Genomic DNA, 23,509 nt, shown 5'->3' with positions numbered 1-23,509 from the left:
TTAATAATGAAACTTAACATTTGCAGCCATATATTGCCAAAAAATGATCTTAAATATTGGTTGTGAAATATGGAATAATGACAAAACACTTTGTCTTTGAACTTAGAACACAAAGGACAATTTATACAATTTATTTCTCCACTTGAAAGAATGTGTTACAAAATAAAACACTAAGTTTCCTCTCATATTTATCTACTGGAAAACTATAGCCATTAACTGAAATCAAACTCTGCTCTCCTAGAAATATCCTCAGACTACCAAGATGTAATGGTCATTTTCAGGAGTATTTTCCATAGGAAAGCTCGAGTTTTTTCCTTTCTTGCCCAATTTGCCAATTTCACAAAGGTAATATCTTCTAATGATATGCCAGAGTTGCATTATTGCTTCTGTGCTATCCATAATCTTACACATTCTCATTGTTTGGATCAATTAGAAAATGTTATTTTATAAAGAATACTTGGCCTTGGCCTGGCCTGCGAGGATCAGGCCAAAACTGGCTCTCCAACATCCCCTTGAAGGGTCCTGGATTGCAAGAATGTGGTTCTCGGGTGATGCACCCTGGAATCAGGCATCCTCCTCTCTGGTTCTGGGTGCGTCACCAGAGAACCACAGCTGCCAAGTCACTGCAGCTCAGCAGCTCCTGCATTTAGCATCAGCCCCCTGGTGATCATTGCACATCATAGTTACCGGCTGGACGGCCAGATGGTCACTTAGGCTTTTATATATATAGATGACATTTCAGAGATTTCATTTGATCTCTTCAAGTTGTGAATAATTCTCTCACTCATTTTCACTGTTTGATCAGTATAGTGGACAGACATTAAGGTGACCTTCTAATGATTTCCACTCTCTGGTGTTCACACTTTTGTATGATACCCTTCCTCTGAGTGTGGGTGAGACTATGACTTGCTTCTCCTAACAAATATAGCAGAATATAGCAAAGGTGATATAGGAAGTTACTGATGTGATTGTGTTATAACATATAAGACTACATCTTAGCAGCCTGGAGCTAATGACTTCCCTTGTGAGCCTGATAATATAAGTACCCACATGGCTGGGAACTGTGGGTGACCTCTGGGCATTGTGGACAGTCCAAAAGAACTGAAGTTGTCTTAGAGCCAAGAGCCAGCAAAAAGCCAGGACCCTCAGTTCTACAACCTTTCTATGACCTTCAGCAAATGATTTCTTCTCACAACCTGAATGGGCTTGGAAGTGAATTATTTCCCAGTCAAGCCTCCAGATGATAATGCAGCCAGTTGACACTTTGAGTGGAGACTTATGACCCTGAGCAGAAAGTCCAGTTAAGTAGTACCTGGACTGCTGACCCATGAAATCTGGGAGGTAATAAATGCATGTTGTTTTAAGCCGCTGATGTTGTGGTATTTTTATGCAGCGATAGATAGAAAACTAATATAATCAGTAATTAAATCTTTAAATAGAGAAAGTCTAAAGTCCTACATGCAAGTTTTACTATGAGGTGATGCTTAATGTAAGACTACTGACATTTAGTTCTAGATTTGTAAAATTTAAGTGAATCACTTCTGAATATTTTTGCTTCTTTTTACTTTTTGTTTCAAATTATAATTAATGAATATTAATATTAGTTAAACTAAATTTTTTATATTTACTTTTTAAACTTTTAAATTTAATTTAATTAAACATCTATATTTAAAACAATAATTCTAGTATTTCTTATCTACTTAGTTGCCAATATAAAGAATTTTTGTCATGCTTCATGAGTTTTGTGTCCATACCTATGAAATGCAACTTTAAGAGTAATGAGTTGTTAAAAATGCACAATGTTCTCAGTCTCTGAGTGCAGTTGTTGCAAATATTGCACTAATTCTATTACCTTTGAAACTGTACATGAGAACACAAAGAGAAGCACAAAAATAGAACCTTTGCATTACCAGGAAATAGTACTACCATGAAAGGAGAATTAGATAACGTAATTAATTTATCTGTTACTGCCTGCTCCAATCCATACCACTATCTTGAGAGTTTCTGTCTCTACTGATGGCAATAGTACCATCTACAGACCTCCATGGCATTCAGAACTGAGGTTATAAGCAAGAGATGTGGAGAACAATTTCTCTGAGGCCTGAATATTATTAATCTATAGTGGCCAGCCTCAAAGATGAATCCCTCCATGATTCTCACTTCCTGATATTAATGTCCTTGTGTACTACACTCCCATTTGAATCATGGCTAGTCTATGTGACCAACTTAATACAGAAGTGATAGCGTGCAGCTTCTAAGGCTAGTTCACCTTGCCCTCATAGACCACATATCTGGTCATGAAGACACTCAAGTTGGCGTGTGGAGAGTTCCCCAAGAGGAGGAGGTGATCCTCCCACCAACTTGCACCAAAATGGCCAGCCAGTAAGTGAACCACCTTCAGAGTGGATCCCCTAGCCCCAGTCAAGCCTTCAGATGACTATAGTCCTGCCCAAAATCTCAACTATAACCTCATGGGAAACCCTAAACTAGACCCACCCGAATAAGCCACTCCCAAATTCTTGACTCACAGAAACTCTGAGAAATAATATATATTTATTGCTGTTTTAAACCACTAACAGGTATTCTGTTACACAGAAATAGATAACTAACACATAGTAACACAAATAGATGTCTAGGGTTACTTTGCCAATGATATGTGCTGGATCCTGAGGAACAAGGGTACTCTTACTAGTAAATACATTTATTTGTTCATGATGTCCAGGGCCTTCAAAAGTGCAGATCCCAGATCAAATTTCTCTCTTTGTCTGGGTCTAACAATGGTACTATTACCAAAAATGATCGTTTTCAAACACTAAAAACAAAAGAAGTATTCCAGACTTCATATGTCTGAAAATATGTGTGTTAATATTTTAGAACACACATAGATACTACACTCAGTAGTATAAGTAAATATCTTGAAACAGTGGGAAACTTATTGCTTAGGGAGTCTAGTAAAAGGATTATTTTCCAACTTCTACATAGAAATCAGAAAAAAATACAACATATATAATATTTAGAGAAATATGAGGACCAAGATAGTCATAAAATATTCATGCCCAGATTTGTAAAATTTAAAAACATAAAAGCAATGCAAACTTTTTTTGTTAACTATGAACATATTTTGCTCTTTCTAAAGAATGAAGATTTAGAAACATGTTTGATCTAAAAAAGAGATAGATAAAAATAATCATAAAAGGAATATACACTAAATAGGCATCAGCAATAAAAACAGAAATTGAACTTTTTTCCAAGACTAGGCAATGAAAAGAGATGATCACACTAAATTATCTAGGATTAGAAATACTAAAAACAAACAAACGAAAACACACAAAAAACCCCTAGAAGTGAATTCTACATGTTCTACATATGAATACATATTACCAAGAAATCCTGGTGTTTTAAAATCCTTCAAAGGGAAACACAATTACTGTAGGAAAAGGCTCCAGTGTGGAGTACTCTGCTATGATCCAGTTTCTGCCCCCTTCTTTTCCTCACAGGTAGGACAATTTGATCTGCACTTCAAGGGCCAACCATGTCCTGATAGTTGGGACTAATTTTAAACTTAGGTAGGAATGTAAGGAATTCTAGTCCAATTCTCAGACACTTAGCATCAAGTCAGGCTTATTGCTAACCTAGCTTTGATTTGGACCTCAGTTCTCAGAGTCAAGTCCCTGCCTTATTCTTAAAGATTGGTTACAACCTTGTACCAACATGAAATTGGAGACTGGGAGTTTTACTCTAAACAACTCTAGGAATTGGAGTCTCACTTATTCTTGTGTGCAAGAACCAGGTTTGGTACAGAGTATCATGTCCTATCCCTCAATCACTAGGGCCCTCACCTTATTCTTACCATTTTTCCACACAGAGAATTCAGTCCCTAAAGACAAGCCAAATCTCACTGTCATATTTGTACTCACACTCTCACATTCCTGGTTTTGATAACCTACAAGATTCTCCACGTTTTTTCTTAATGTATCTGCCCTGAAAATAACTGCCTGGCTGAATTTCCACTTGTTGGCAGAACTATGAAAACTAGCTCCGCCTAGCCTTCCCCCAAAATACCAACTGTACATCATTGAGTATTCTTCTAAGCAGTACCTGTCCCAAACTTGAAAGTAGGTTTAATTCAATGTCTTGGGCTCTTGTTAAGCTATAGTTAGCCAAATATAGTTACTATGAACTATACCCAGTAAAACAGAATCCAGAAAAATATATTTTTCCTGAAAGAGGCAGAATCATTGAAAAATTAATGAGTTTTCCTAATGCTCTAGCAACAGTAGTACTTTATGATAGAATTAAATGCAACCTTTTCTTAGGCAAAAGAAAACACCGTCTCCAAAGTTTCCATGAAATGTATGTATATGAAATACTACTGTGCAATACAAATTTAAGATGCTCTTGAGCTAAAGATAGAAACTAATAACAGATGTCTAACAGAAGGATTTTATATCCTGAAATTTTAACACTAGAGTTAGAAGCCAAAATACAGTTTCCTTTAAACAGAGTCTTGTAACAGAAGGATATGTAAGAAAAGAAGAGGAGACACTCCTTTCTAGAATTAGAACACAGTTGAGTGTTACAATGCCTCCACTCTTGCAAGGGTGTGATATTTTGATTTTCATAGGAAGAAAACGGAGTACACTTGTTCTCTTTGTCAAACTTTAAATGTAATATGATTTTTAAAAATAATCTATTCCTATCAGGTCTGAAAAACTCCTTATTTTTCTGTTACAAAATATTTATTTTAACTTCGTTTTTATTGTAGACACTATTACAGATGTCCCCACTTTCCTCCCCTTTGCCCACCTCTACCCAGGCCCCCGTACCTTCTTCTAGAGAGGGGTGGGGGTGGGGGAGAAATCCTCTCTATATATTTTTAAAGATATTTTTATTGATTTCAGAGAGGAAGGGAGAGAGAGAGAGAGAGAGAGAGAGAGAGAGAGAGAGAGAGAGAGAAAGAAACATCAATGATGAGAATCATTGATCAGCTGCCTCCTGCATGCCCCCTACTGGGTATTGAGCCCACAACCCAGGCATGTACCCTTGACCAGAATCAAACCCGGGACCCTTGAGTCCGCAGGCCGACGCTCTATTCATTGAGCTAATCCAGCCATGGCTAAAACCTCTATATTTTGACAACAGTTTGAGAGTTGTTTAGAGTAAAACTCCCAATCTCTAATTTCATGTTTATCTTCAATCCAGGCAAGTCAGTTCTGGCATGTATTTTAGGTCTATGGAACTGTCCTGTAAAATGCTCTCTTTCAAAGCAACTGTAGAAATCCTGACTGTGGCACTACAGGATGTAGTCTAAAAACTTTGCATTAGAAAGGAAACGACTTGGAATTATGTAATATATATAAAATCTGAAGTGAACAAATACATATAAATCTTCTTTCTGTTCTTTCCCTGTTTTTTAAAAATAGCATTCTTCTTTTTTATTATAAATCAGTGGATGGTTTTATGCTTTTAAGGAAACTGACTCATATCAGATATGTTCCAAGAAGCTTCTCAAATAAAGACAACAAAGCATGTAAAATAGAATAGTAGTTCTATGGTGTTTAAAAGGTTCTGACCAGCCCTGGCCAGTGTCAGTGTGGCTGTTTGTTGGAGCATCGTCCTGTACACAGAAAGGTCATGGGTTCGATTCCCAGTCAGGGCACATACCCAGGTTTCAGGTTCAGTCCCCAGGAGGGGGAGTATGAGTGGCAACCGATGGATGTTTCACTATCACATTAATGTTTCTCTCTCCCTCTCCCTTCGCCTCTTCCTAAACTCAATTAAAAAAAAAAAAAAGCAGCACGTCCTCCGGTGAAGATTAAAAAAATAATAAAAAGAGGTATGACCAATAAAGATTGTCTACCACCATATTTAGATAGATCTCTGGAGAAAGGATTTGAGTTCTTTTCACAGACAGTGAAAAGAATGAATTAGCAGTGTCCTGGGCTTCCTCATCTTCAAAGGCTGGTTCTACTGAATGCATCTAGAACCCTGTGGCTATCCTCTAGTATTAACTGACCATAAAGATTTTGATCCAATGTAGGGCATGTATGAGGGGAGGAGAGGAAGAGATAAGAACTGTATCTTATATCCAAAAGCATGACTACACATTATTGACTAACATGTAACTGATTACATGAGGTTTTAAACATAATTATAGTGATTAGTAAGTACTTTATACTAAGATCTTGAAATCATAAATAGCTTATAATACAAGCAAGAAAAAATTCTCAAATACCAACAATCTAAGATCAAGGAACAAATGAATTTGTTAATATAATTATTTTTATATACTCTTTCATCCTAAAATAAACCAAATTCCTAACAAAGCCAGTTTTCCTACTCTTCCTGTTGAAAACAAAAACAGATTTTGTTACAAATATCAACTCGATTCCTAAACACTGAGTAAGCACAATGTTTTATTTTGGGGAAAAAAGAGTTTTCTGGGAAGTAAGATTTAATGTGAAACAACTTTTAACACAAACATTAAATTTAAAAATACCAGTATGAGGCTAAATAATAAATAACTCTTGAATAACCAAAATAATATGTTATTTATAATGTATCCATTTTCAATAGCATTCATATAATATTTCTACTGTCTAAGAGAAGATATCTTTTACTTGTGAACCTATAATTTTATTTTAAGAAATACAGACATCACTAGGAAGTTGGCTCACAACTGCTTAATTCCATGCTTAATGTTTACTCAGGAAAATAAGTGACCATTTGGCCAGCTATATGACTATATGATTTATAGCAACATCTTTCAAAACCTAAGCTTGGCAATATTACTAACTCTTGAACAGCTATAAACAGGATTTTCACCACTCCTCTATGATTATGTTACATATAACACAATATCAACATGTATACATTTAAATATTTTGTAAATTATTAATATCAAACATAGATCTTCAGTACACAAGTTAGAAACCAACTCTGCATTCCAAAAAAGCTCACCTTGATTAAATTTAGAAAGACCTGAACTTGGACTTCGAAGTTTTCTATGCCCATTACTTTCACTATATTGACTGTCAGAGTGTTCCATATTACACATAATACAGAAAGGGAAGTAATCTATTTTATCAGTTTCTGGCCTTAATTTCAGAAACTTTAAAAATCTAAGTGTAAAATGTTAAAAAGTTATCTATAAAGGGCTTAAAAAGTTATCTATAAAGAGCTACAGTTATTCTACAAATTATGTAACAATAATTACTTAAAATTGAATCATAATATTCTATGTTCATAAGACTAATAATTCTAGCTACCTAAAATTTGAGGAAACAAGCTCATTTGAAATACAAAAAGACTAATTCAGTTAAAGGGGAGTAATACTGAAAATAAAATACATCTTTTCATAATATTCATACTAATGATAGTAAATTAAATAATGTAGGATCCACAAAGCAGGAGTAGCCTAATGAAGCATCAGCCCACAGTTGTAAATAGTTCTGAAATAGCAGAAAACTGGAAGTAACAGTCTTTGACATTTGTATAGCAAAAAGTGTCTTAGATAAAGGCACTTTCATATTTCGACCTTTCTAGGTTACTGCAATATGCATTTCTGTCACCGTTTTTATGGAGGCCTGGAATCCTTTAGTTCTGCTTCTGTACTTGAATGTCTACTTTACAGATAACAACAAATAGCACACACAATTTAATAGATTACCAAAAGAAAATGGCCATATTAGAATTCCACATAACTAACATTTTCCACATCATAGAGAATGGACATATCAAAAGATATTTTCTTTTTACTGTTACTTAAACAGCAATGAGACCATTCTTCTTATGGGATTTTAATCACCTAAACTGACAAATACAAGTTTCTCATGATGCATAATACCCCATGCTAATATGTTTGCCCTTACATAATGTCAAAGCTATCTGAAGATGATTTTACTTAAAATGAACAGGACATAAGGGAGCCTTACACATAGGCTAATATTCTGGAAGAGTCTGTGAGGTCAGCCTTGGCATAATTTCCTTGCGGCTGTAACTGTATCTTACTCTAAGCACAGCAATTTCCTCATAAACATGGCCAAATCATTTTGTGGCAAAGACAAAAAAATATATATATATAGTATACATGATATATTACAGCATCAGACAAATTTTCTATTATAAACACTATTTAGAAAAAATAGGATACATGTATTCTTCAAATATAATTTTTCTAAGGATCTAAATCTATTACAAAAGCATACATTTTTAAATCAGTAAAATTTTACAGATTTTGTAATATAAAGAAGAGTATAATCAAACAAAGAACCCAGTACTGATTTTCCAGTTTTTCTTGAACTACCCTTTTGAAATAAATAGCATGTGTTGGATAATTTTATAATTCCCCCGGTGTAAGAAACCCAGAAGTTATCTATAAATTTCCATAAATAATTTTATAGTTCATTGTGGAGTAGCAAACTAGATATTACCTATATATTGCCAAGATAAAATTACTATTTATATAAGACCAGTGACATTAGTAAAGTTGGGAGCTACTGAACTGACATATCAGAAGAGCTCTGAGAAAATATTTTTCATCAATCCCTAAAATTTCACCATTGCAGATTACTTAATTTGTCTTAAACTACGTTTAAAATATAATTGCTAATAGGTAAGGTAATATTTTAAACATTGGAAGTAATTTATATAGTGGCATAAATAACTTAATTTGTTCTACTGACAGCATACTTTGATAAAAGAATGGGAAAAATTTAAGCACAGATGGAGAATACAAAAATAATGAAGATATACTTAACCTACTGTCAATTTTGAGACAGCCTACATTTGCATATTTAATTTAAATATTTAACACATAATAAATGGAGAAGTATTTGTGTTTAAGGGCTAAAACATAAAGAAATTACATTTTAACATTTTGAAGTAAAGTAGAGTGTAATTAGATGGCATACAAAACATTTAGCACAGTGCTTGAGAATAAGCAGTGGTAAAGATGGGAATGGTAACAGCTCAGTTGTTGCTACATGATTAGTCTTAAAGTTGAATGTAAGTGCAAGAAAAAAATGTTTGGCTTATTTTTTTATACTTTAAGAGTTTGGTAAGTTCAATCTTAATACATTAAAGCCTTTAAAGTGAAACTTTAAAGTAATTTTTATCATATTTTGTCTAAAAAACAGGAAAAAATAAATAATGCTCTTCTAAGCAATGAGTAGAAGACAGTCAGCAGAAATACCTAAGAAGTAAGGAAAAGGGTCCTGGATTTGTATTCAGAGGAGCTGGGCTCAATTCTTGATTTTACCAATTTTAACTATGTGATTCTGAGCAAGCCTTTTAACATCTACTTTTAAGAACTATTGCAACGCTCAATGGATAAAATGCTTTAAAACAATTTAAATATTCTGGTGAGATATGCAATCCTTTAGCATCATCATCAAGATTTTATTTATATACACCAAATTTTAGGAAAGGTATCCTGAAAAGCAATTTTCTTCCTCAGAGACTAGAGAACAGTGTAGCACAGAATGTCTCACCCTAGTCAGTATCTTTGAATAGTAGTAAAAAACAGCGCACGTGAAAAGCAGGTGGCGGATTAGCTGTAATGACTCAGCCAGGATAACCTGAGGATGTTCCCCTGAACCACACACAGCTTTCTCATTGGTTAAATAGGGTACTGGATGATGTCAAAATGTCCACCCATCTCTCAGAAGTATTACATTATCTGGAGAAATTCACTTTCATTGATTTTTCTTTAACCTGAAAATATTAGAAGCTGTAACAAAGTAGTTTCTCAGCTAAGAAGCAGGCCTGTAAAAACTTCTAAACCATAAGGGTGAATAGTGTTATCATCAATGTTTTAAATTGTTTATGTCTTTTTCTATGACACTTTAGCCCCTTGTTATGGGGGAAAAGGTACATTAAATGGGTTAGAAGTGTTAATTTTTAAATTACTTTTAATCTAAATTTTCCTTCACATTCTCAGGTAGTATTTGCTAGATTGTTAAAGTGGCAAAAGTTAAATTCTGTTGAATGACATGGATTGTGGACGAGAATAACCACATTCATATTTTAATAAGTGAGAAACATACATGTAATTAGATTATATTGCTCTAACTGAACCTCAGGAAACAAGAATTCAACTACCTGTCTTCCCTTAAGACCCTTCTTTCCACGAATCCCAGGAACACCCTAGAATATAAAAAAAAGAAATATTTGTTGAATAAATGATTGAGCTAGATACTTTTTCTCAAACATTAATGAAATGTGCCAAAGAGAGAAATAAAGTGTTCTTTAAATTGGTGAGATATTCAGAAACTCTTCAATATATACTGAGTGGCCAGATTATTATGATCTCTGAATGCATAATAATCTGGCCACTAATATATATATATATATATATATATATATATATATATATATATATATATATATATGTATATTAGAGGCCTGGTGCATGAATTCGTGCATGGGTGGGGTCCAGCCAGCCTGGCCAGGTGGAGAGGACATGGGCGGTTGGCCGGCCTGCCTGCTGGTCGAACTCCTGGTTGAGGGGACAATTTGCATACTAGCCTTTTATTATATAGGATATACACTGAGTGGCCTGATTATTATGCGCTCAGAGATCATAATAATCTGGCCACTCAGTGTATTAATGTAGCTGAAGCAAACCCTTTTCTTCATTTTCAGGAATCCATCTCATCTGTACTTCCAAACGGAATTCCAACATTCCTCTGGTGATAGTTATTTGTCCACAGGTAGGCACACAACCAAACTCGGCACAACCAGACAACAGGGAGGTCTTCTTTTCCATACCCAAGGGCCAATTACCTCCCCTCTGTCTCCATGTCTCACTGGCTGGACATAAATAAGGGCACATTTAGCCTGTACACTGTCAACCTAGCAATCACATGGGAGATAAGCCTTAGGATAAAGCCAACATTAGACAAGGCAAAGCAGGGAGAAGGATGATGACATCATTGGGCTCAAAATCCTACTGTGCCTGGATCCCACCTAACCTGTGGATTTCTGGTCATGTAAGAAGCAGCAGGGCATAGTTCTTAAGCACTGAGGCCATGGAGCCAGAATATTTGTGTTCAAACCCTGGCTCTGATCCTAGTATATAGTCATTCTCTATGTGCCTCATTTTCTTCAACTATAGTAAGGATAATAATAGTCCCTATCTCACTGGGTATTGTGAACTCATTAATATGAAGTATTTGTATAGGGCTTTGCATATGTATCAACATTCAGTAAATAATTTATTATCCCTATTATCCTTATTAAAAATGTCCTCCTTTTTAAAGCCAGTTTGAGTTGGGGGTTTTCTGTAACTTGCAGTCCAAAGCACCCACTTTGAGACTGATAACTACTTATAAGCCTTAGAAACTAAGAAATCTGTCAGAACCATGTAACTTGGGATTAATAGTATATATAGATAAGTTTGAAAATATCATTGATTAAAGTAATCCACCTATTTTCAACTCAACAGTGTCTGAGAAATACTTATCTGATGTCTCCTTCAAAAAAGAGTTTATAGGTGAGCATTAGGATTAATTTCATTGGTACTTTATGCATCTTTATAGACTACCACCAACCTTATTTTCTTAAATCAGATATTTTCTAAAATTTTAGTAGCTTCACTAAATCTCAGGATAGTGCAGAGAGAATTATATAATCATTTTTCATAAATAAATATACACTGAGTGGCCAGATTATTATGATCTCTGAACACATAATAATCTGGCCACTCAGTGTATAGCCTATATAATAAAAGGCTAATATGCAAATTGTCCCCTCGACCATGAGTTCGACCAGCAGGCAGGCCGGCCAACTCATAATAATCTGGCCACTCAGTGTATATTTTTCATAAATAAATATTATATATATTATTAAATTCAAGAAAGGACTTTTTCTTTCCATTTATTTTCAGGAGTGATTAGCACTACATTATTTTTTTCTGCTTTTCTCTACTTAAATGTTTTATAACATAATAATGATACCTCATTAGTTACATTATTTATGGTTTTAATCAGAATTTTAAGTAGCCAAATGATATTAGGACATGGCACCATGATAGGCACAATATCACAAAATGAACTTATATTTATGATTTGCAAGGGTCTTAATATTTTCATATAGACTGGTCAAAACTAGTGCATATGATTGCAGGCAGTGTGCCTATTGAAGGTCAGTGTCAACACTGGGATCCTTAAATCTAAGATGGTAACATTTTGCAATGACTTATAACTTTGGCTTATTTATTATATCAGTTACTAGAAATAAGTTCATGCCAAAAGGTCAGGAAAGAATTGTATCATGAGCAGCAGAGTAATTAACAATGGGAACTGTGTATACCTCTTTGGGTCAATGAGAAGCAGCTGAGTCCTTTGCATGATGGATTGGAAACATCATATACAAGACTGCTGTATCACAAGGCAGGTAAGTAGCTTAGCTGGGATCATGCTGAAGATAATTTTTACAAGTGAAAGAAATGACCTGTATGTTTCCCAAGGGCAAATCTTCACCTCATCTCACCAAAGAAGAATGAACATTTTGATTGCCTTTACAGCATGTTTAAATTCTGAATATTTCTTCTCTGGAAGGGCATTCACAAGTAATAACAAGAAAATGCAATTTAATTCACTCAGTTGAAAAACTGTAAATTTGAAAATTCATCTAGCAAAGAATGATCTGGTTTACTTTCACTTGTTTCCAGAAAGGACAATTTTGGCTTCAATAGCATTCTTGTAATAATAGAATTAAATGCTAAATTTTAAATATGACTTTCTTTGCTTTCAAATCTTATGTTATGCTGATATTATTTAATTTCACTTTTTCAATTAATATTAACAATGTAAATGAAGGTACGCAAATAGAAATCACTGAACTGCTATGGCACCTAAAACTAGATAAGATGAAGTTGGAATGCCAGGCCTCTGTACATATCTGATTAATTTTTAAAAATATAACATTATTTTACAAATATTCTATCTTTATTTATAAGTACCTACATTTATGGATAGCTATCTTTCATTATTAAAATAAACAAAAAATACATCTTCTGAATTATTTGCTGCCTATTGCATTATAAAATACAAGACCTGCTAAGAGTTTATACTTGAATCAAAGAGTAATGAATTACAAAATACAATTTTCAAAATTAGATTTTAATATTTCAATTTGTGTTTTTTTAACTGAATTCAAAATAGCTAGCCATATATATTTGTATCATTTACTTTCTTAAAACAAAATTTGGTAACATTTAAGAGAATCTAATTATATTTCTGGTAGGTGATTTGTTTTAAACCTGGCTTGCTTCATTAGTAAGATGATGTGCCTGACACAGGAGTTCATGACCCCATTGTGTATTAACATGTGTATATCACTCAGTAGGATGACCTGCCTGACACAGGAGTTCATGACCCTGCTGTACATCACCATATGTGTATCACTGAGTAGGATGACCTGCCTGACAGAGGAGTCTCTGACCCTCCTGCACTTCACCACATGCACATCGCTCTAAAAGTAATGTAAAACGTACTCACTCTCTCTCCTTCAGGCCCCAGCTGTCCTGCTTCCCCAGGAGAACCAATGAAACCCTTAAAGTAAACAAACAATCTATATTATTTCACTTAGACATTCACCTTGTCATTCCAAATTAGAGATCCTTGAATTTCTTCCCAGCAATGTGAAATTATACAGCTTAACACTATGAATGTTTCCTTTACCTTATTGCTTTTCTTCCAGAAGTTATAGAGCAATCTTTTCATTAAAGAAAAAAAGTAGGGAACATAACTTAAGACATGGTGGCTAATAAAAATCAACAAGACCAAATCCACTAGCCGGTGTGGGTGAATGGTTGAGCTTTGACCTATGAACCAGGAGTTATGGGTTTGATTCCCGATCAAGGCACATGCCCAGGTTTCGGGCTCAGGCTGTGGGATCAATCCCCAGTAGGGGGCATGCAGGAGGCAGCTTATTGATGATTCTCTGTCATCATTGATGTCTCTCTCTCCCTCCCTCTCCCTCTCTCTCTGAAATCAATAAAAATATATTTTAAAAAACACACAACACGACCAAATCCCTTTCTTCATTGAATTTTATAGAGGGCAGAAAATACATGTATATACTCAATCAAAATTTAAGCAAGATGGAGGTATCAAAAGACTATAACAAGTACCAAAAAAAAGAAGCACAGGAGAGGAAGAGATTCATTGTAAAGTGGCAGGAGGTCATGGCACTCAAAGAAGGTTTCAAAGGAGACGCATTGGAGATAGGCCCACAGAGTAGGTAAAATCTTGATAAGCAGAGGCGGGAGAAAGAACACTCCAACCGGAATAATTATAGTGAACAGAGATATAATAGAGAGAGAGATCAGGGAGTGTTTTTAAATGATAACTGACCAAATTTCATGTGCAAGATGCTTTGAATAAGGCAAAGACCCATTGTGCCCTCAGGAAGATTCCAATTGGTCTGAGAAATAAGGAGGACATATAAATAATTATGTGAGGTACTTTACCCTAACATATCTCACCTGTGGCAAATAACTTGTTTCACCAATTTAATAGATAAAATGTATAATAGTTAAGAGACCATATTAAGGAGAACCTTAAATTTTAGGCTAAGAATTTTAGACTATATTTTAGACTGGGAGCAACTGACTTTGGGGAATTATGGTAATCCCCTGATTGCAAGTAGTTTTTCCAAAATATTAATCTGTTGACAAGATACAGAATACTTTTAACCCCTTGCACTCACTTGCTTTTTTCTCGATTCCTTTATTCTACTAGGGATTTAATTTTTTAAATACCCCAGATTTTACAAAGTGCGGCAGTAGAATAAAAAACTGGAGTTTCTTTTCATACAAACTTACTTATTTGGATTTTTTTTATATTTCAAATTATTGATACATTCAATACAATTCGACATACGAGCTGCTACCGATGCTAACCATGTCGAGTCACACTCGATATCTGAGTGCAAAAGGTTAAGACAGGAAACACTGACTGTAGGAAAATCTGTTAGAAGGCTCTTTCAACAGTCAAATCTGAAGGAATATCAGTCTGGTTCACTGATTCACAAAACATTATTTTTAGTGTCCATTGTGTATGTGAGGAACAGGGATTATAAAGATGAATAAGAGAATCAGTACCCTCAAGAAGTTCAGAGTTTATTAGGAACAAGGGTCAAACAAATAAATAATTGTAATATCATTTGAGAATTATTTTGTGAGTATGTGATACGTGATATGATAAATGTAATATGAAATGGAAACTTTGGAGGCAGAATGACCAACTTGGTCTAGAGGGAAGATTCAGCTTTATAAAGAAGGAAACATTTTGGCTGAGTCTTTAAGACATTCCAGGTAGGACTAGTAATATACTATCAATCAATCAATCAATAGGAATGAAATGATACTGCATTTTCATTAAACTGCAAATAGTTCTATGTGGTTGGCAGGCAAGAGGTGAAGTTAAAAAATAGTAATGATCAAAGTTTGGAATTTACTGTGGGCCATTTAAAAAAAATTAGGCATAGTCTTTATATAATCAAATTTGCAGCTTATAAAATTCACTAGGATTATATTAACAGGTCTTTGTATATGTCTCTATGGACAACAAATAGGAAAGGTGAGTTTGGTAGAAAGGATGAGTTTTGTTAGTCATTTGAGTCTATGGTGATGAGAGGCATTCAAATCGAATTATCTTGTCAGGGAATTGAAATGTTAGACTCATAGAAGCTTATAGAGAGATATATTATTTAAAGGCCAGGTGGGTCAGAAGCCTTAAGGATAGACTAGAGCTCTGAGAAGAAAACAAGCAAAAAATAATCACTGAACCAGAGAGAAACACTGAAATGGAAATGGGAGAAGAATGATTTTATAAATACAGAGAAAAGCCAAGGTATAAAAAAAATTGAAGGAGAGATACAAGGGGCCATTTTCACTAAATTCTAAATAAAGGCTACTTATTTGAATCAGAGAATGGGTGACTTTTAGAGTAAATTCTTCCCTAATAATATATATTAAGAAAGGATTCAGGTTTTTTATTCACAAAAGTCAAAAGGCGGAAGAAACACAAATGTTCAACAGATGACTAGATAAACAAAATGTGGAATATCCATACAATGAAATATTATTCAGCCTTAAAAAGGAAATTCTGACATATGCTACAACGTGGATTAACCTTGAAGACAATCACGCTAAATTAAATAAACCAGTCACAAAAGGATAGATAATGTATGATTACATGTAAATGAAGTACATAGTCAAATGCATAGACAGAGTAGAATGGTTGCCAGGGTCTTGGGGAGAGAGAGAAAATGAGGAGTTATTGTTTAATGGGTTTGGAGTTTCAGTTTGGGAGGATGAAAAAGTTCTGGAGATAGATGGTGGTGATGGCTGCACAACAATGTGAATGGACTTAATGCCTCCTGCTATGAACTGAATGTTTGTGTCCCCTCAACATTCATATGTTGAAGCCTAATCCCCAATACTGTGGTATTTGAAGGTGGGGACTTTGGAAGGTAATTAGGTCATAAAGGATAGAGCCTCATGAATGGGATTAGTACCCTTTTAAGAAAATATTTGAGAGATGATTAGTCTCTTGGCCATGTGAGCAGAAAGTGAGAAGGTGGCTGTCTACAAGACATGAAGTGGTCCCTCACCAGACCCCAGCACCTTGATCTTAAGCTTCCCAGACTGCACAACTGTGAGATATAAATCTTTATTGTTTAAGCCATCTAGTCTGTGGTATTTTTATTATAGCAGCATGAACTAAGACACCACTAAAATGAACATTTAAAATTGGTTCATATGGCAAATTTGATGTTAAACAAGGGTGCTGAAAGTAGGTTTATAGTTGTGAGTACACAAAACACAAAGTTTATTAAAAATGTATTATTTTCCATATGAATATCTGTAAACCTACTATTGCCCACCCCTGTATATATTCTGTCACATTATTTAAAAGTAAATGTCTCTGGAATCATTTCCAAGTAGCCTGGAGGGATTTATCCTGAATGTGAAAGCTACTTAGCTGTTGCCATAGTAAGAGGAACACTTTCCTTTGACAAGGAAAACCACCTTTAAAATTCCCTATGCTCTACAGATTACATGAACTAGCAAAAAATAAAATAAAAGAGAAAGAATTTGTTTCTTGCTACTTAACTTTAACAAGTGAAACACCCTTATAAGAAATTTGTTTCCTTGAAAGCCAAGCATCTAGAGAATAAGGAAGGTTTCTTTTAAAATGAAGCATTTGAAATTATTTCTAACTCTAAACATTTAGGAATATGATGACAAGCTGCATGTATATTCAGAATCATTAGCTACAGATGGTTTCAAGTTTAAAAACAACTAACTTTTGTCTTAATGTATACAATTGGAGTTTTGCTTATAAATAAAAGAAAGACACCCTAACTGGTATACACATATTGGTGAACTAATTATTGAGAACTAGGAAGCTGAAAAGTCAGCCTCTACTCGACATAGCCTGTTTAGGGTACAAGCACAATATTTTACATTAAAGACTTTAAAAGGAACAGTGCTGTGAGTAATTACATAATAATTTTAAAGGTTTTTTGATAAATGCTATACTGATTCTAATAGAATTGTAAAATGTCAGGAACACCCACCAAAGAAATCACACAGGTGTTTGTAGTCATTCTCAAAACACCACTACTAAGCTAGAGTTTACTGTGTAATGAAACAAATACCGTATTTTCCGGCATATAAGACGACTGGGCATATAAGATTTTCCTGGGTTAAAAAGTCATTTTATATGCCGGAAAATACGGTACATTAGCTATTTTTAACACATATTTTATGCCGAGAACCAATTTCAGCATGTACCATATTTTCCAGCATATAAGACGACTTTTTAACCCAGGAAAATCTTATATGCCCAGTCATCTTATACGCCAGAAAATACGGTAACAAAAAAAATAATAACAACACATAAGTTTTTGCTTTTGGGGCTGAAGGTTGTATATCCAGTTGGAGGCAATTTTGGTCACCAGCAGGGTAACTAAAATATCAGGAGTGGCCCTACACACGTCTACTTCCATGAGGCAGCCAGCATACTATACTCAAAGAAAGGCCAAATGAGGATTACAAATGATTGTCTGCTTTAAACACTTACATTTAAAAAGTAATCATCTTAACAACAATTAATGCAATCAAATAACAGTACCAGTCAGAAGATCATTTATCACGATTTATAAAAATATTAATTTAAAGTGGATTACATGTGGCATAGTCCAGTAATAGGACACAAATTAAATAAAAAATATTCCCTTTAACTTCTCAGTGTGTTTTTGTTATTTCAGTCTTTTTAACTATATTTGGTCTTAATGTCAAAAATCTACATTTGAAGGTGAGGGAGGGTGGGTGGGTAGGAAGTAATCAACCAAAGAGCTTGTATGCATACATATATGCATAACCCATGGACACAGATAATAGGGCATGGGCAGCTGGAAGGAGTCAGTGGGAGAAAAAGGGGACGTATGTAATACTTTCAACAATAAAGATTTTTTAAAATCTATATTTGAGACCATTTGTGAATGTGAGACCTAGACAAATGGCTCTCCTGATTCCTCTCACTCTCCCAAAAGAACATTTTAAAAATTAAATCAATCAGAAAAGATTATATATGTACAAGAGGCCCGGTGCACGAAATTTGTGCACGGGGGGCAGGGGGTGTCCCTCAGCCCAGCCTGCACCCTCTCCAATATGGGACCCCTCAAGAGATGTCCAACTGCCTGTTTAGGCCCGATCATGGTAGGATCGGGCCTAAACGGGCAATCAGATTCCCTCTCACAATCAGATTCCCTCAGCCAGGACTGCTGACTCCCAACTGCTCACCTGCCTGCCTTCCTGATTGCCCCTAACCACTTCTGCCTGCCAGCCTGATCACCCCCTAACCACTCCCCTGCCAGCCTGGTTGATGCCTAACTGCTCCCCTGCCAGCCTGTTTGCCCCTAACTATCCCCCCCGGCAGGCCTGGTCACCCCTAACTGCCCTCCTTTGCAGGCCTGGTTCCCCCCAACTGCTCTCCCCTGCAGGCCCAGTCGCCCCCAACTTCCCTCCTCTGCCGGCCTTGTCACCCCTAACTGCCCTCCCCTGCAGGTTTGATCACCCCCAACTACCCTCCCTTGCAGGCCTGGTCCCTCCCAACTGCCCTCCCCTGCTGGCCATCTTGTGGTGGCCATCTTGTGTCCACATGGGGGCAGTCATCTTTGACCACATGGGGGCAGCCATCTTGTGTGTTGGAGTGATGGTCAATTTGCATATTATTCTTTTATTAGATAGGATTAGATAGGATAGAGGCCTGGTGCATGAGTGGGGGCCAGCTGGTTTGCCCTGAAGGGTGTCCTGGATCAGGGTGGGGGTTCCCTTGGGGCATGGGGTGGCCTGGGCGAGGAGCCTGTGGTGGTTTGTAGGCCGGCCACACACCCCGACAACCCAAGCGGAGGTCCTGGTATCTGGGATTTATTTATCTTCTATAATTGAAACTTTGTAGCCTTGAGTGGAGCCAAGCTTCCTACTCACTTCGTGGCCGCAGCCATTTTTGTTGGGATTTATTTATCTTCTGTAATTAAAACTTTGTAGCCTGGAGTGGAGGCCTGGGCAGGCAGAAAGCTTAGCTTCATCCATCTCCAGGGGCAACCCTAGCCTCCTGCTCTCTCCAGCTCCGTGGCTGCAGCCATTTTTGTTGGGATATATTTATCTTCTATCATTGAAACTTTGTAGCCTGGAGTGGAGGCCTAGGCCTGCCAGGGTAGGCGGAAAGCTTGGCTTCCTCCATTGCTGGGGAAACCCAAGCCTCCCTCCTGCTCTCCATGGCCGCAGCCATATTGGTTGGGTTTATTTGCATATTCGCTCCTGATTGGCTTGTGGGCGTGGCTTGTGGGCATGGCTTGTGGGTGTAGCGGAGGTATGGTCAATTTGCATATTACTCTTTTATTAGCTAGGATTCTTCTTTTAAAAATCCCTTTATGGCCAAAACCGGTTTGGCTCAGTGGATAGAGCGTCGGCCTGCGGACTGAAAGGTCCCAGGTTCGATTCCGGTCAAGGGCATGTACCTTGGTTGCGGGCACATCCCCAGTAGGGGGTGTGCAGGAGGCAGCTGATTGATGTTTCTAACTCTCTATCCCTCTCCCATCCTCTCTGTAAAAAAAAATCAATAAAATATATTTAAAAAAAAATCCTTTTATGAAGCTGGCCACCCAAACCTAAAAGTGCAACTTAAAAATGGTTACAACCTAGACAATAATTTTCAATTCAAAAGCATGGGGCAGGGGAGCAACAACAAAAGGATGTATATTACAATACAAAGATGACATGAAGAAGAATTAAGAGTTATAGGAATCACTGAAGCAAGATGAGAAAATGCAGTTAGAGAAAAGCACATAGTGCCAAATAACATGTCTTGGAGTTATTAGCTCATGCACAGAAGAAACTCCCAAGTTCAATAATCCTATATAATAAAGAGGTAATATGCAAATTGACCATTACGCCCTCACACAAGATGGCCACCCCCATGTGGTCACAAGATGGTCGCCATAAAATGGCCAGCAGGGGAGGGAACTTGTGGGCGATCAGGCCAGCAGGGGAGGGCAGTTAGGGGTGACCAGGCCTGCAGGGGAGGGCAGTTGGGGGTGACTGGGCTGGCAGGGGAGGGCAGTTGGGGGAGACCGGGACAACAGGGAAGGGCAGTTGGGGGCGATCGGGTTGGCAGGGAAGCAGTTAGGCATCAATCAGGCTAGCAGGGGAGTGGTTAGGGGGTGATCAGGCTGGCAGGCAGAAGCAGTTAGGGGCAATCAGGCAGGAAGGCAGGCGAGCAGTTAGGAGCCAGCAGTCCCGGATTGTGAGAGGGATGTCCAACTGGGATCGGGCCTAAACTGGCAGTCAGACATCTCCTGAGGGGTCCCAGATTGGAGAGGATGCAGGCTGGGCTGAGGGACACCCTCCCCCCCAGTGCACAAATTTCGTGCACCAGGCCCCTAGTAATATAATAATCTGCATAGGAAACGCATGGTATGTGCTAGGTACTGTGCTTTAAGAATATTAAGCTCAGGTAGTTTTTGTAAATACTTAAAGGTAAGTTTCATTATCAGTATTTAATAAGATTAAAAAAATAAAAGAGAAGGGATGAATTATATCTAAAGTCACAAATCTAGGGAAGGAGAAGTTAAGGGGAAAAAACAAACAAAGAAAGAAAGCAGACCTAACTTCAAAGCCCATGTTTTTAAATTCTAATCTCTTCTTGTTTCCTGAATTCAAGTCAACATGTGCTTTTAGTATAGCTTCTAATAAAAAATGCATGACTTTCCCCCAATATATTTTCCCTTTGCAAGTGTAGAGACAGCACGGGATATGCAGAAAGAGTAGCTAAGGTGAGAAGATTTGGTTCTAGTTCTGGCCAGCCATGACTTTGCCAAATCACATAAGTTCTTTAGCTTATTTTTTTCTAAATTATAAAATGGAGATAATATACCTGTTCTACTTTATATGATTGATAGCAAAATAAAAGAAGAAAATACATATGAAAGTATTTGAAAATGTTTTAAGAATTTTAAAAGTTTAAATACTTCATGCATTTATTTCAAAAAAGTATTTTAAATAATATAAGCAACAGATATAGATTCTGGAGAACAACTGATTATAAAATGGAGACATTTTAAAACAAAATTTTAGTATACTTTTACTAATATTTCCTAGAACCAACTTGGTGTTAATTTATAGTATATTACATAACATATGACAGTAATTCTTTTTACTTCCTTAATGATTAAAAGTGGTTAATAACTCCTTTAATGGTTTGGAAGAGCAAGTGACATGTTCTTGATATGATGTTTATTTCCTTCTTTGCAGATATTTCTCTACTCCAGATGGTTTTATGTCATATTATCTCAGCCTTAAACTAATAAGAATTTCTTTGCCTCTTCATTTTTCATAATTTCTTATCTCTGTATATGCTTGCATATAAATAATAATACAAATATTTACATAGCATATTCTAACACACCAGGTATTTTTCTAGGAGCTAGCAAAATGATGTAAATGAGGTAAGAATTATCAACATGATATAAAACCTACTACTATAAGACTACTTTCTGTGGCCTTAATAGAAAAAAAATATCTATTGAACAAGTATAATTCTTTTCAGGCTAAACTTACATTACATTCAAAGTTCCTAAAAGGGGTGAAAATGATAATTATTTTATATATTTCATTCTACTATTATGCATGCATAATTAACAAAAAGATGAAAATGGTTACTTACTCGTACACCTTTAGGACCTAGATTACCTTCAGGGCCAGCTAGACCCTAGTGTGAATAAAAGACATCATCATCAGACTCAAGTACTTTTTAGAGTTGTTTATAAACAGATTAATAAGAAGGACATATAAAGAGGTGTCATTTTCACAATTATAAAACTCTGTATGCTTAATGCAGACTATATATGTTCAAGGAATTTTATAATTTCAGAACCAAAAGAGGCAATGTATATAATCTATATACAAAAATATTTTAGGTATCTAAATAAAGTAAATTAACACATCAGATACAAAAAATATTTTTATTAAATTATTCTCATTGGAAAACTGTTCTTTTAAAACACTTGTAATTAACTTATCTAAAATATATTCCCATAATTTAAAAAAATAAATAAACATTTAACTTCAATGTTCATATATTTGAGTATTTACAGTATATTTTATATTTTTCATATAACATAAATCATCACTTGATGGTAAGACTCTAATATGCAATACCTTTCATGTACTTTTAAAAACCAAAAAATTGAAATTTTCTAATAGATTATTTTTGGCAGTTTTGTTTCTCTCATTCTTAATAACAAAAAAGCTATTATAAATGTATAATTAATTTCAAGAGTCAGTAATCAATTCATGAAAACCTAGGGGAAAAAATGTGTTCCACTATTAGTCTACATGAAGTAACAAAGCAAGAAATTAGAGGGAAATAAATATAAAATGATTAAAATGCATTTCAAAACAGTATACAGAGATTAAATTTAGTTCAGATAAAAGTATTAGGTAGTGGCATATATAGCACTGCCAACAGTATCCCAAGCTTTTATAGCTGTGTTATTTAAAAATGATGTTTATTATACAGAGTCTTACCATTACTTCATTTTTGTCAGTGGCAGTATTGTAAAATCAGCAGCAGGGCTATTTTAAGATCTTATTAGACCCTTGAGCATTTTAATTTTGAAAGTATATCATGTCAAACAGCTTTACAACACAACCCCACTTTAAACAATACTTTCTGCAGTAAAATTTTTGATGGATTTTTACAGTTTTGATTTTGAAATTATTTTGCTCTGAGTAATTCATTATTTAAAAAAAATAAACCAATTATCATTTGAACATTAATTCTCAAAATCAGAACATACAATATATTAATGAAGACAAACAAAAAAGGAGAAGTATAAATATAGTTACCTCACCTGCCTGCCAGGATAACCAGGTGAACCAATATTACCAGTGAATCCTGGAATTCCCTGAAATGTAAAATAAATAAAG

General features: G+C 35.6%; 1 protein-coding gene across 2 annotated transcripts in view; it reads right to left on the bottom strand.

Moving 5' to 3' along the window:
- COL24A1 (collagen type XXIV alpha 1 chain) overlaps positions 1-23,509 on the bottom strand; it is a 323,524-nt gene that overhangs the window by 229,465 nt on the left and 70,550 nt on the right. For both annotated transcript variants that reach the window (XM_079777790.1, XM_079777791.1), the window contains exons 9-12: positions 23,434-23,487; positions 22,245-22,289; positions 13,503-13,556; positions 10,102-10,146 (exon numbers count right to left, since the gene is read on the bottom strand). In XM_079777790.1, coding sequence (XP_079633916.1) covers positions 10,102-10,146; positions 13,503-13,556; positions 22,245-22,289; positions 23,434-23,487 — 198 coding nt within the window. The remainder of the gene's footprint in view (positions 1-10,101; positions 10,147-13,502; positions 13,557-22,244; positions 22,290-23,433; positions 23,488-23,509) is intronic.

The sequence above is a fragment of the Cnephaeus nilssonii genome (genome assembly GCF_951640355.1).
Source record: "Cnephaeus nilssonii genome assembly, chromosome: 7".
Classification (NCBI taxonomy): Eukaryota; Metazoa; Chordata; class Mammalia; order Chiroptera; family Vespertilionidae; genus Cnephaeus; species Cnephaeus nilssonii.
This window is presented reverse-complemented; position numbering and strand designations above follow the sequence as displayed.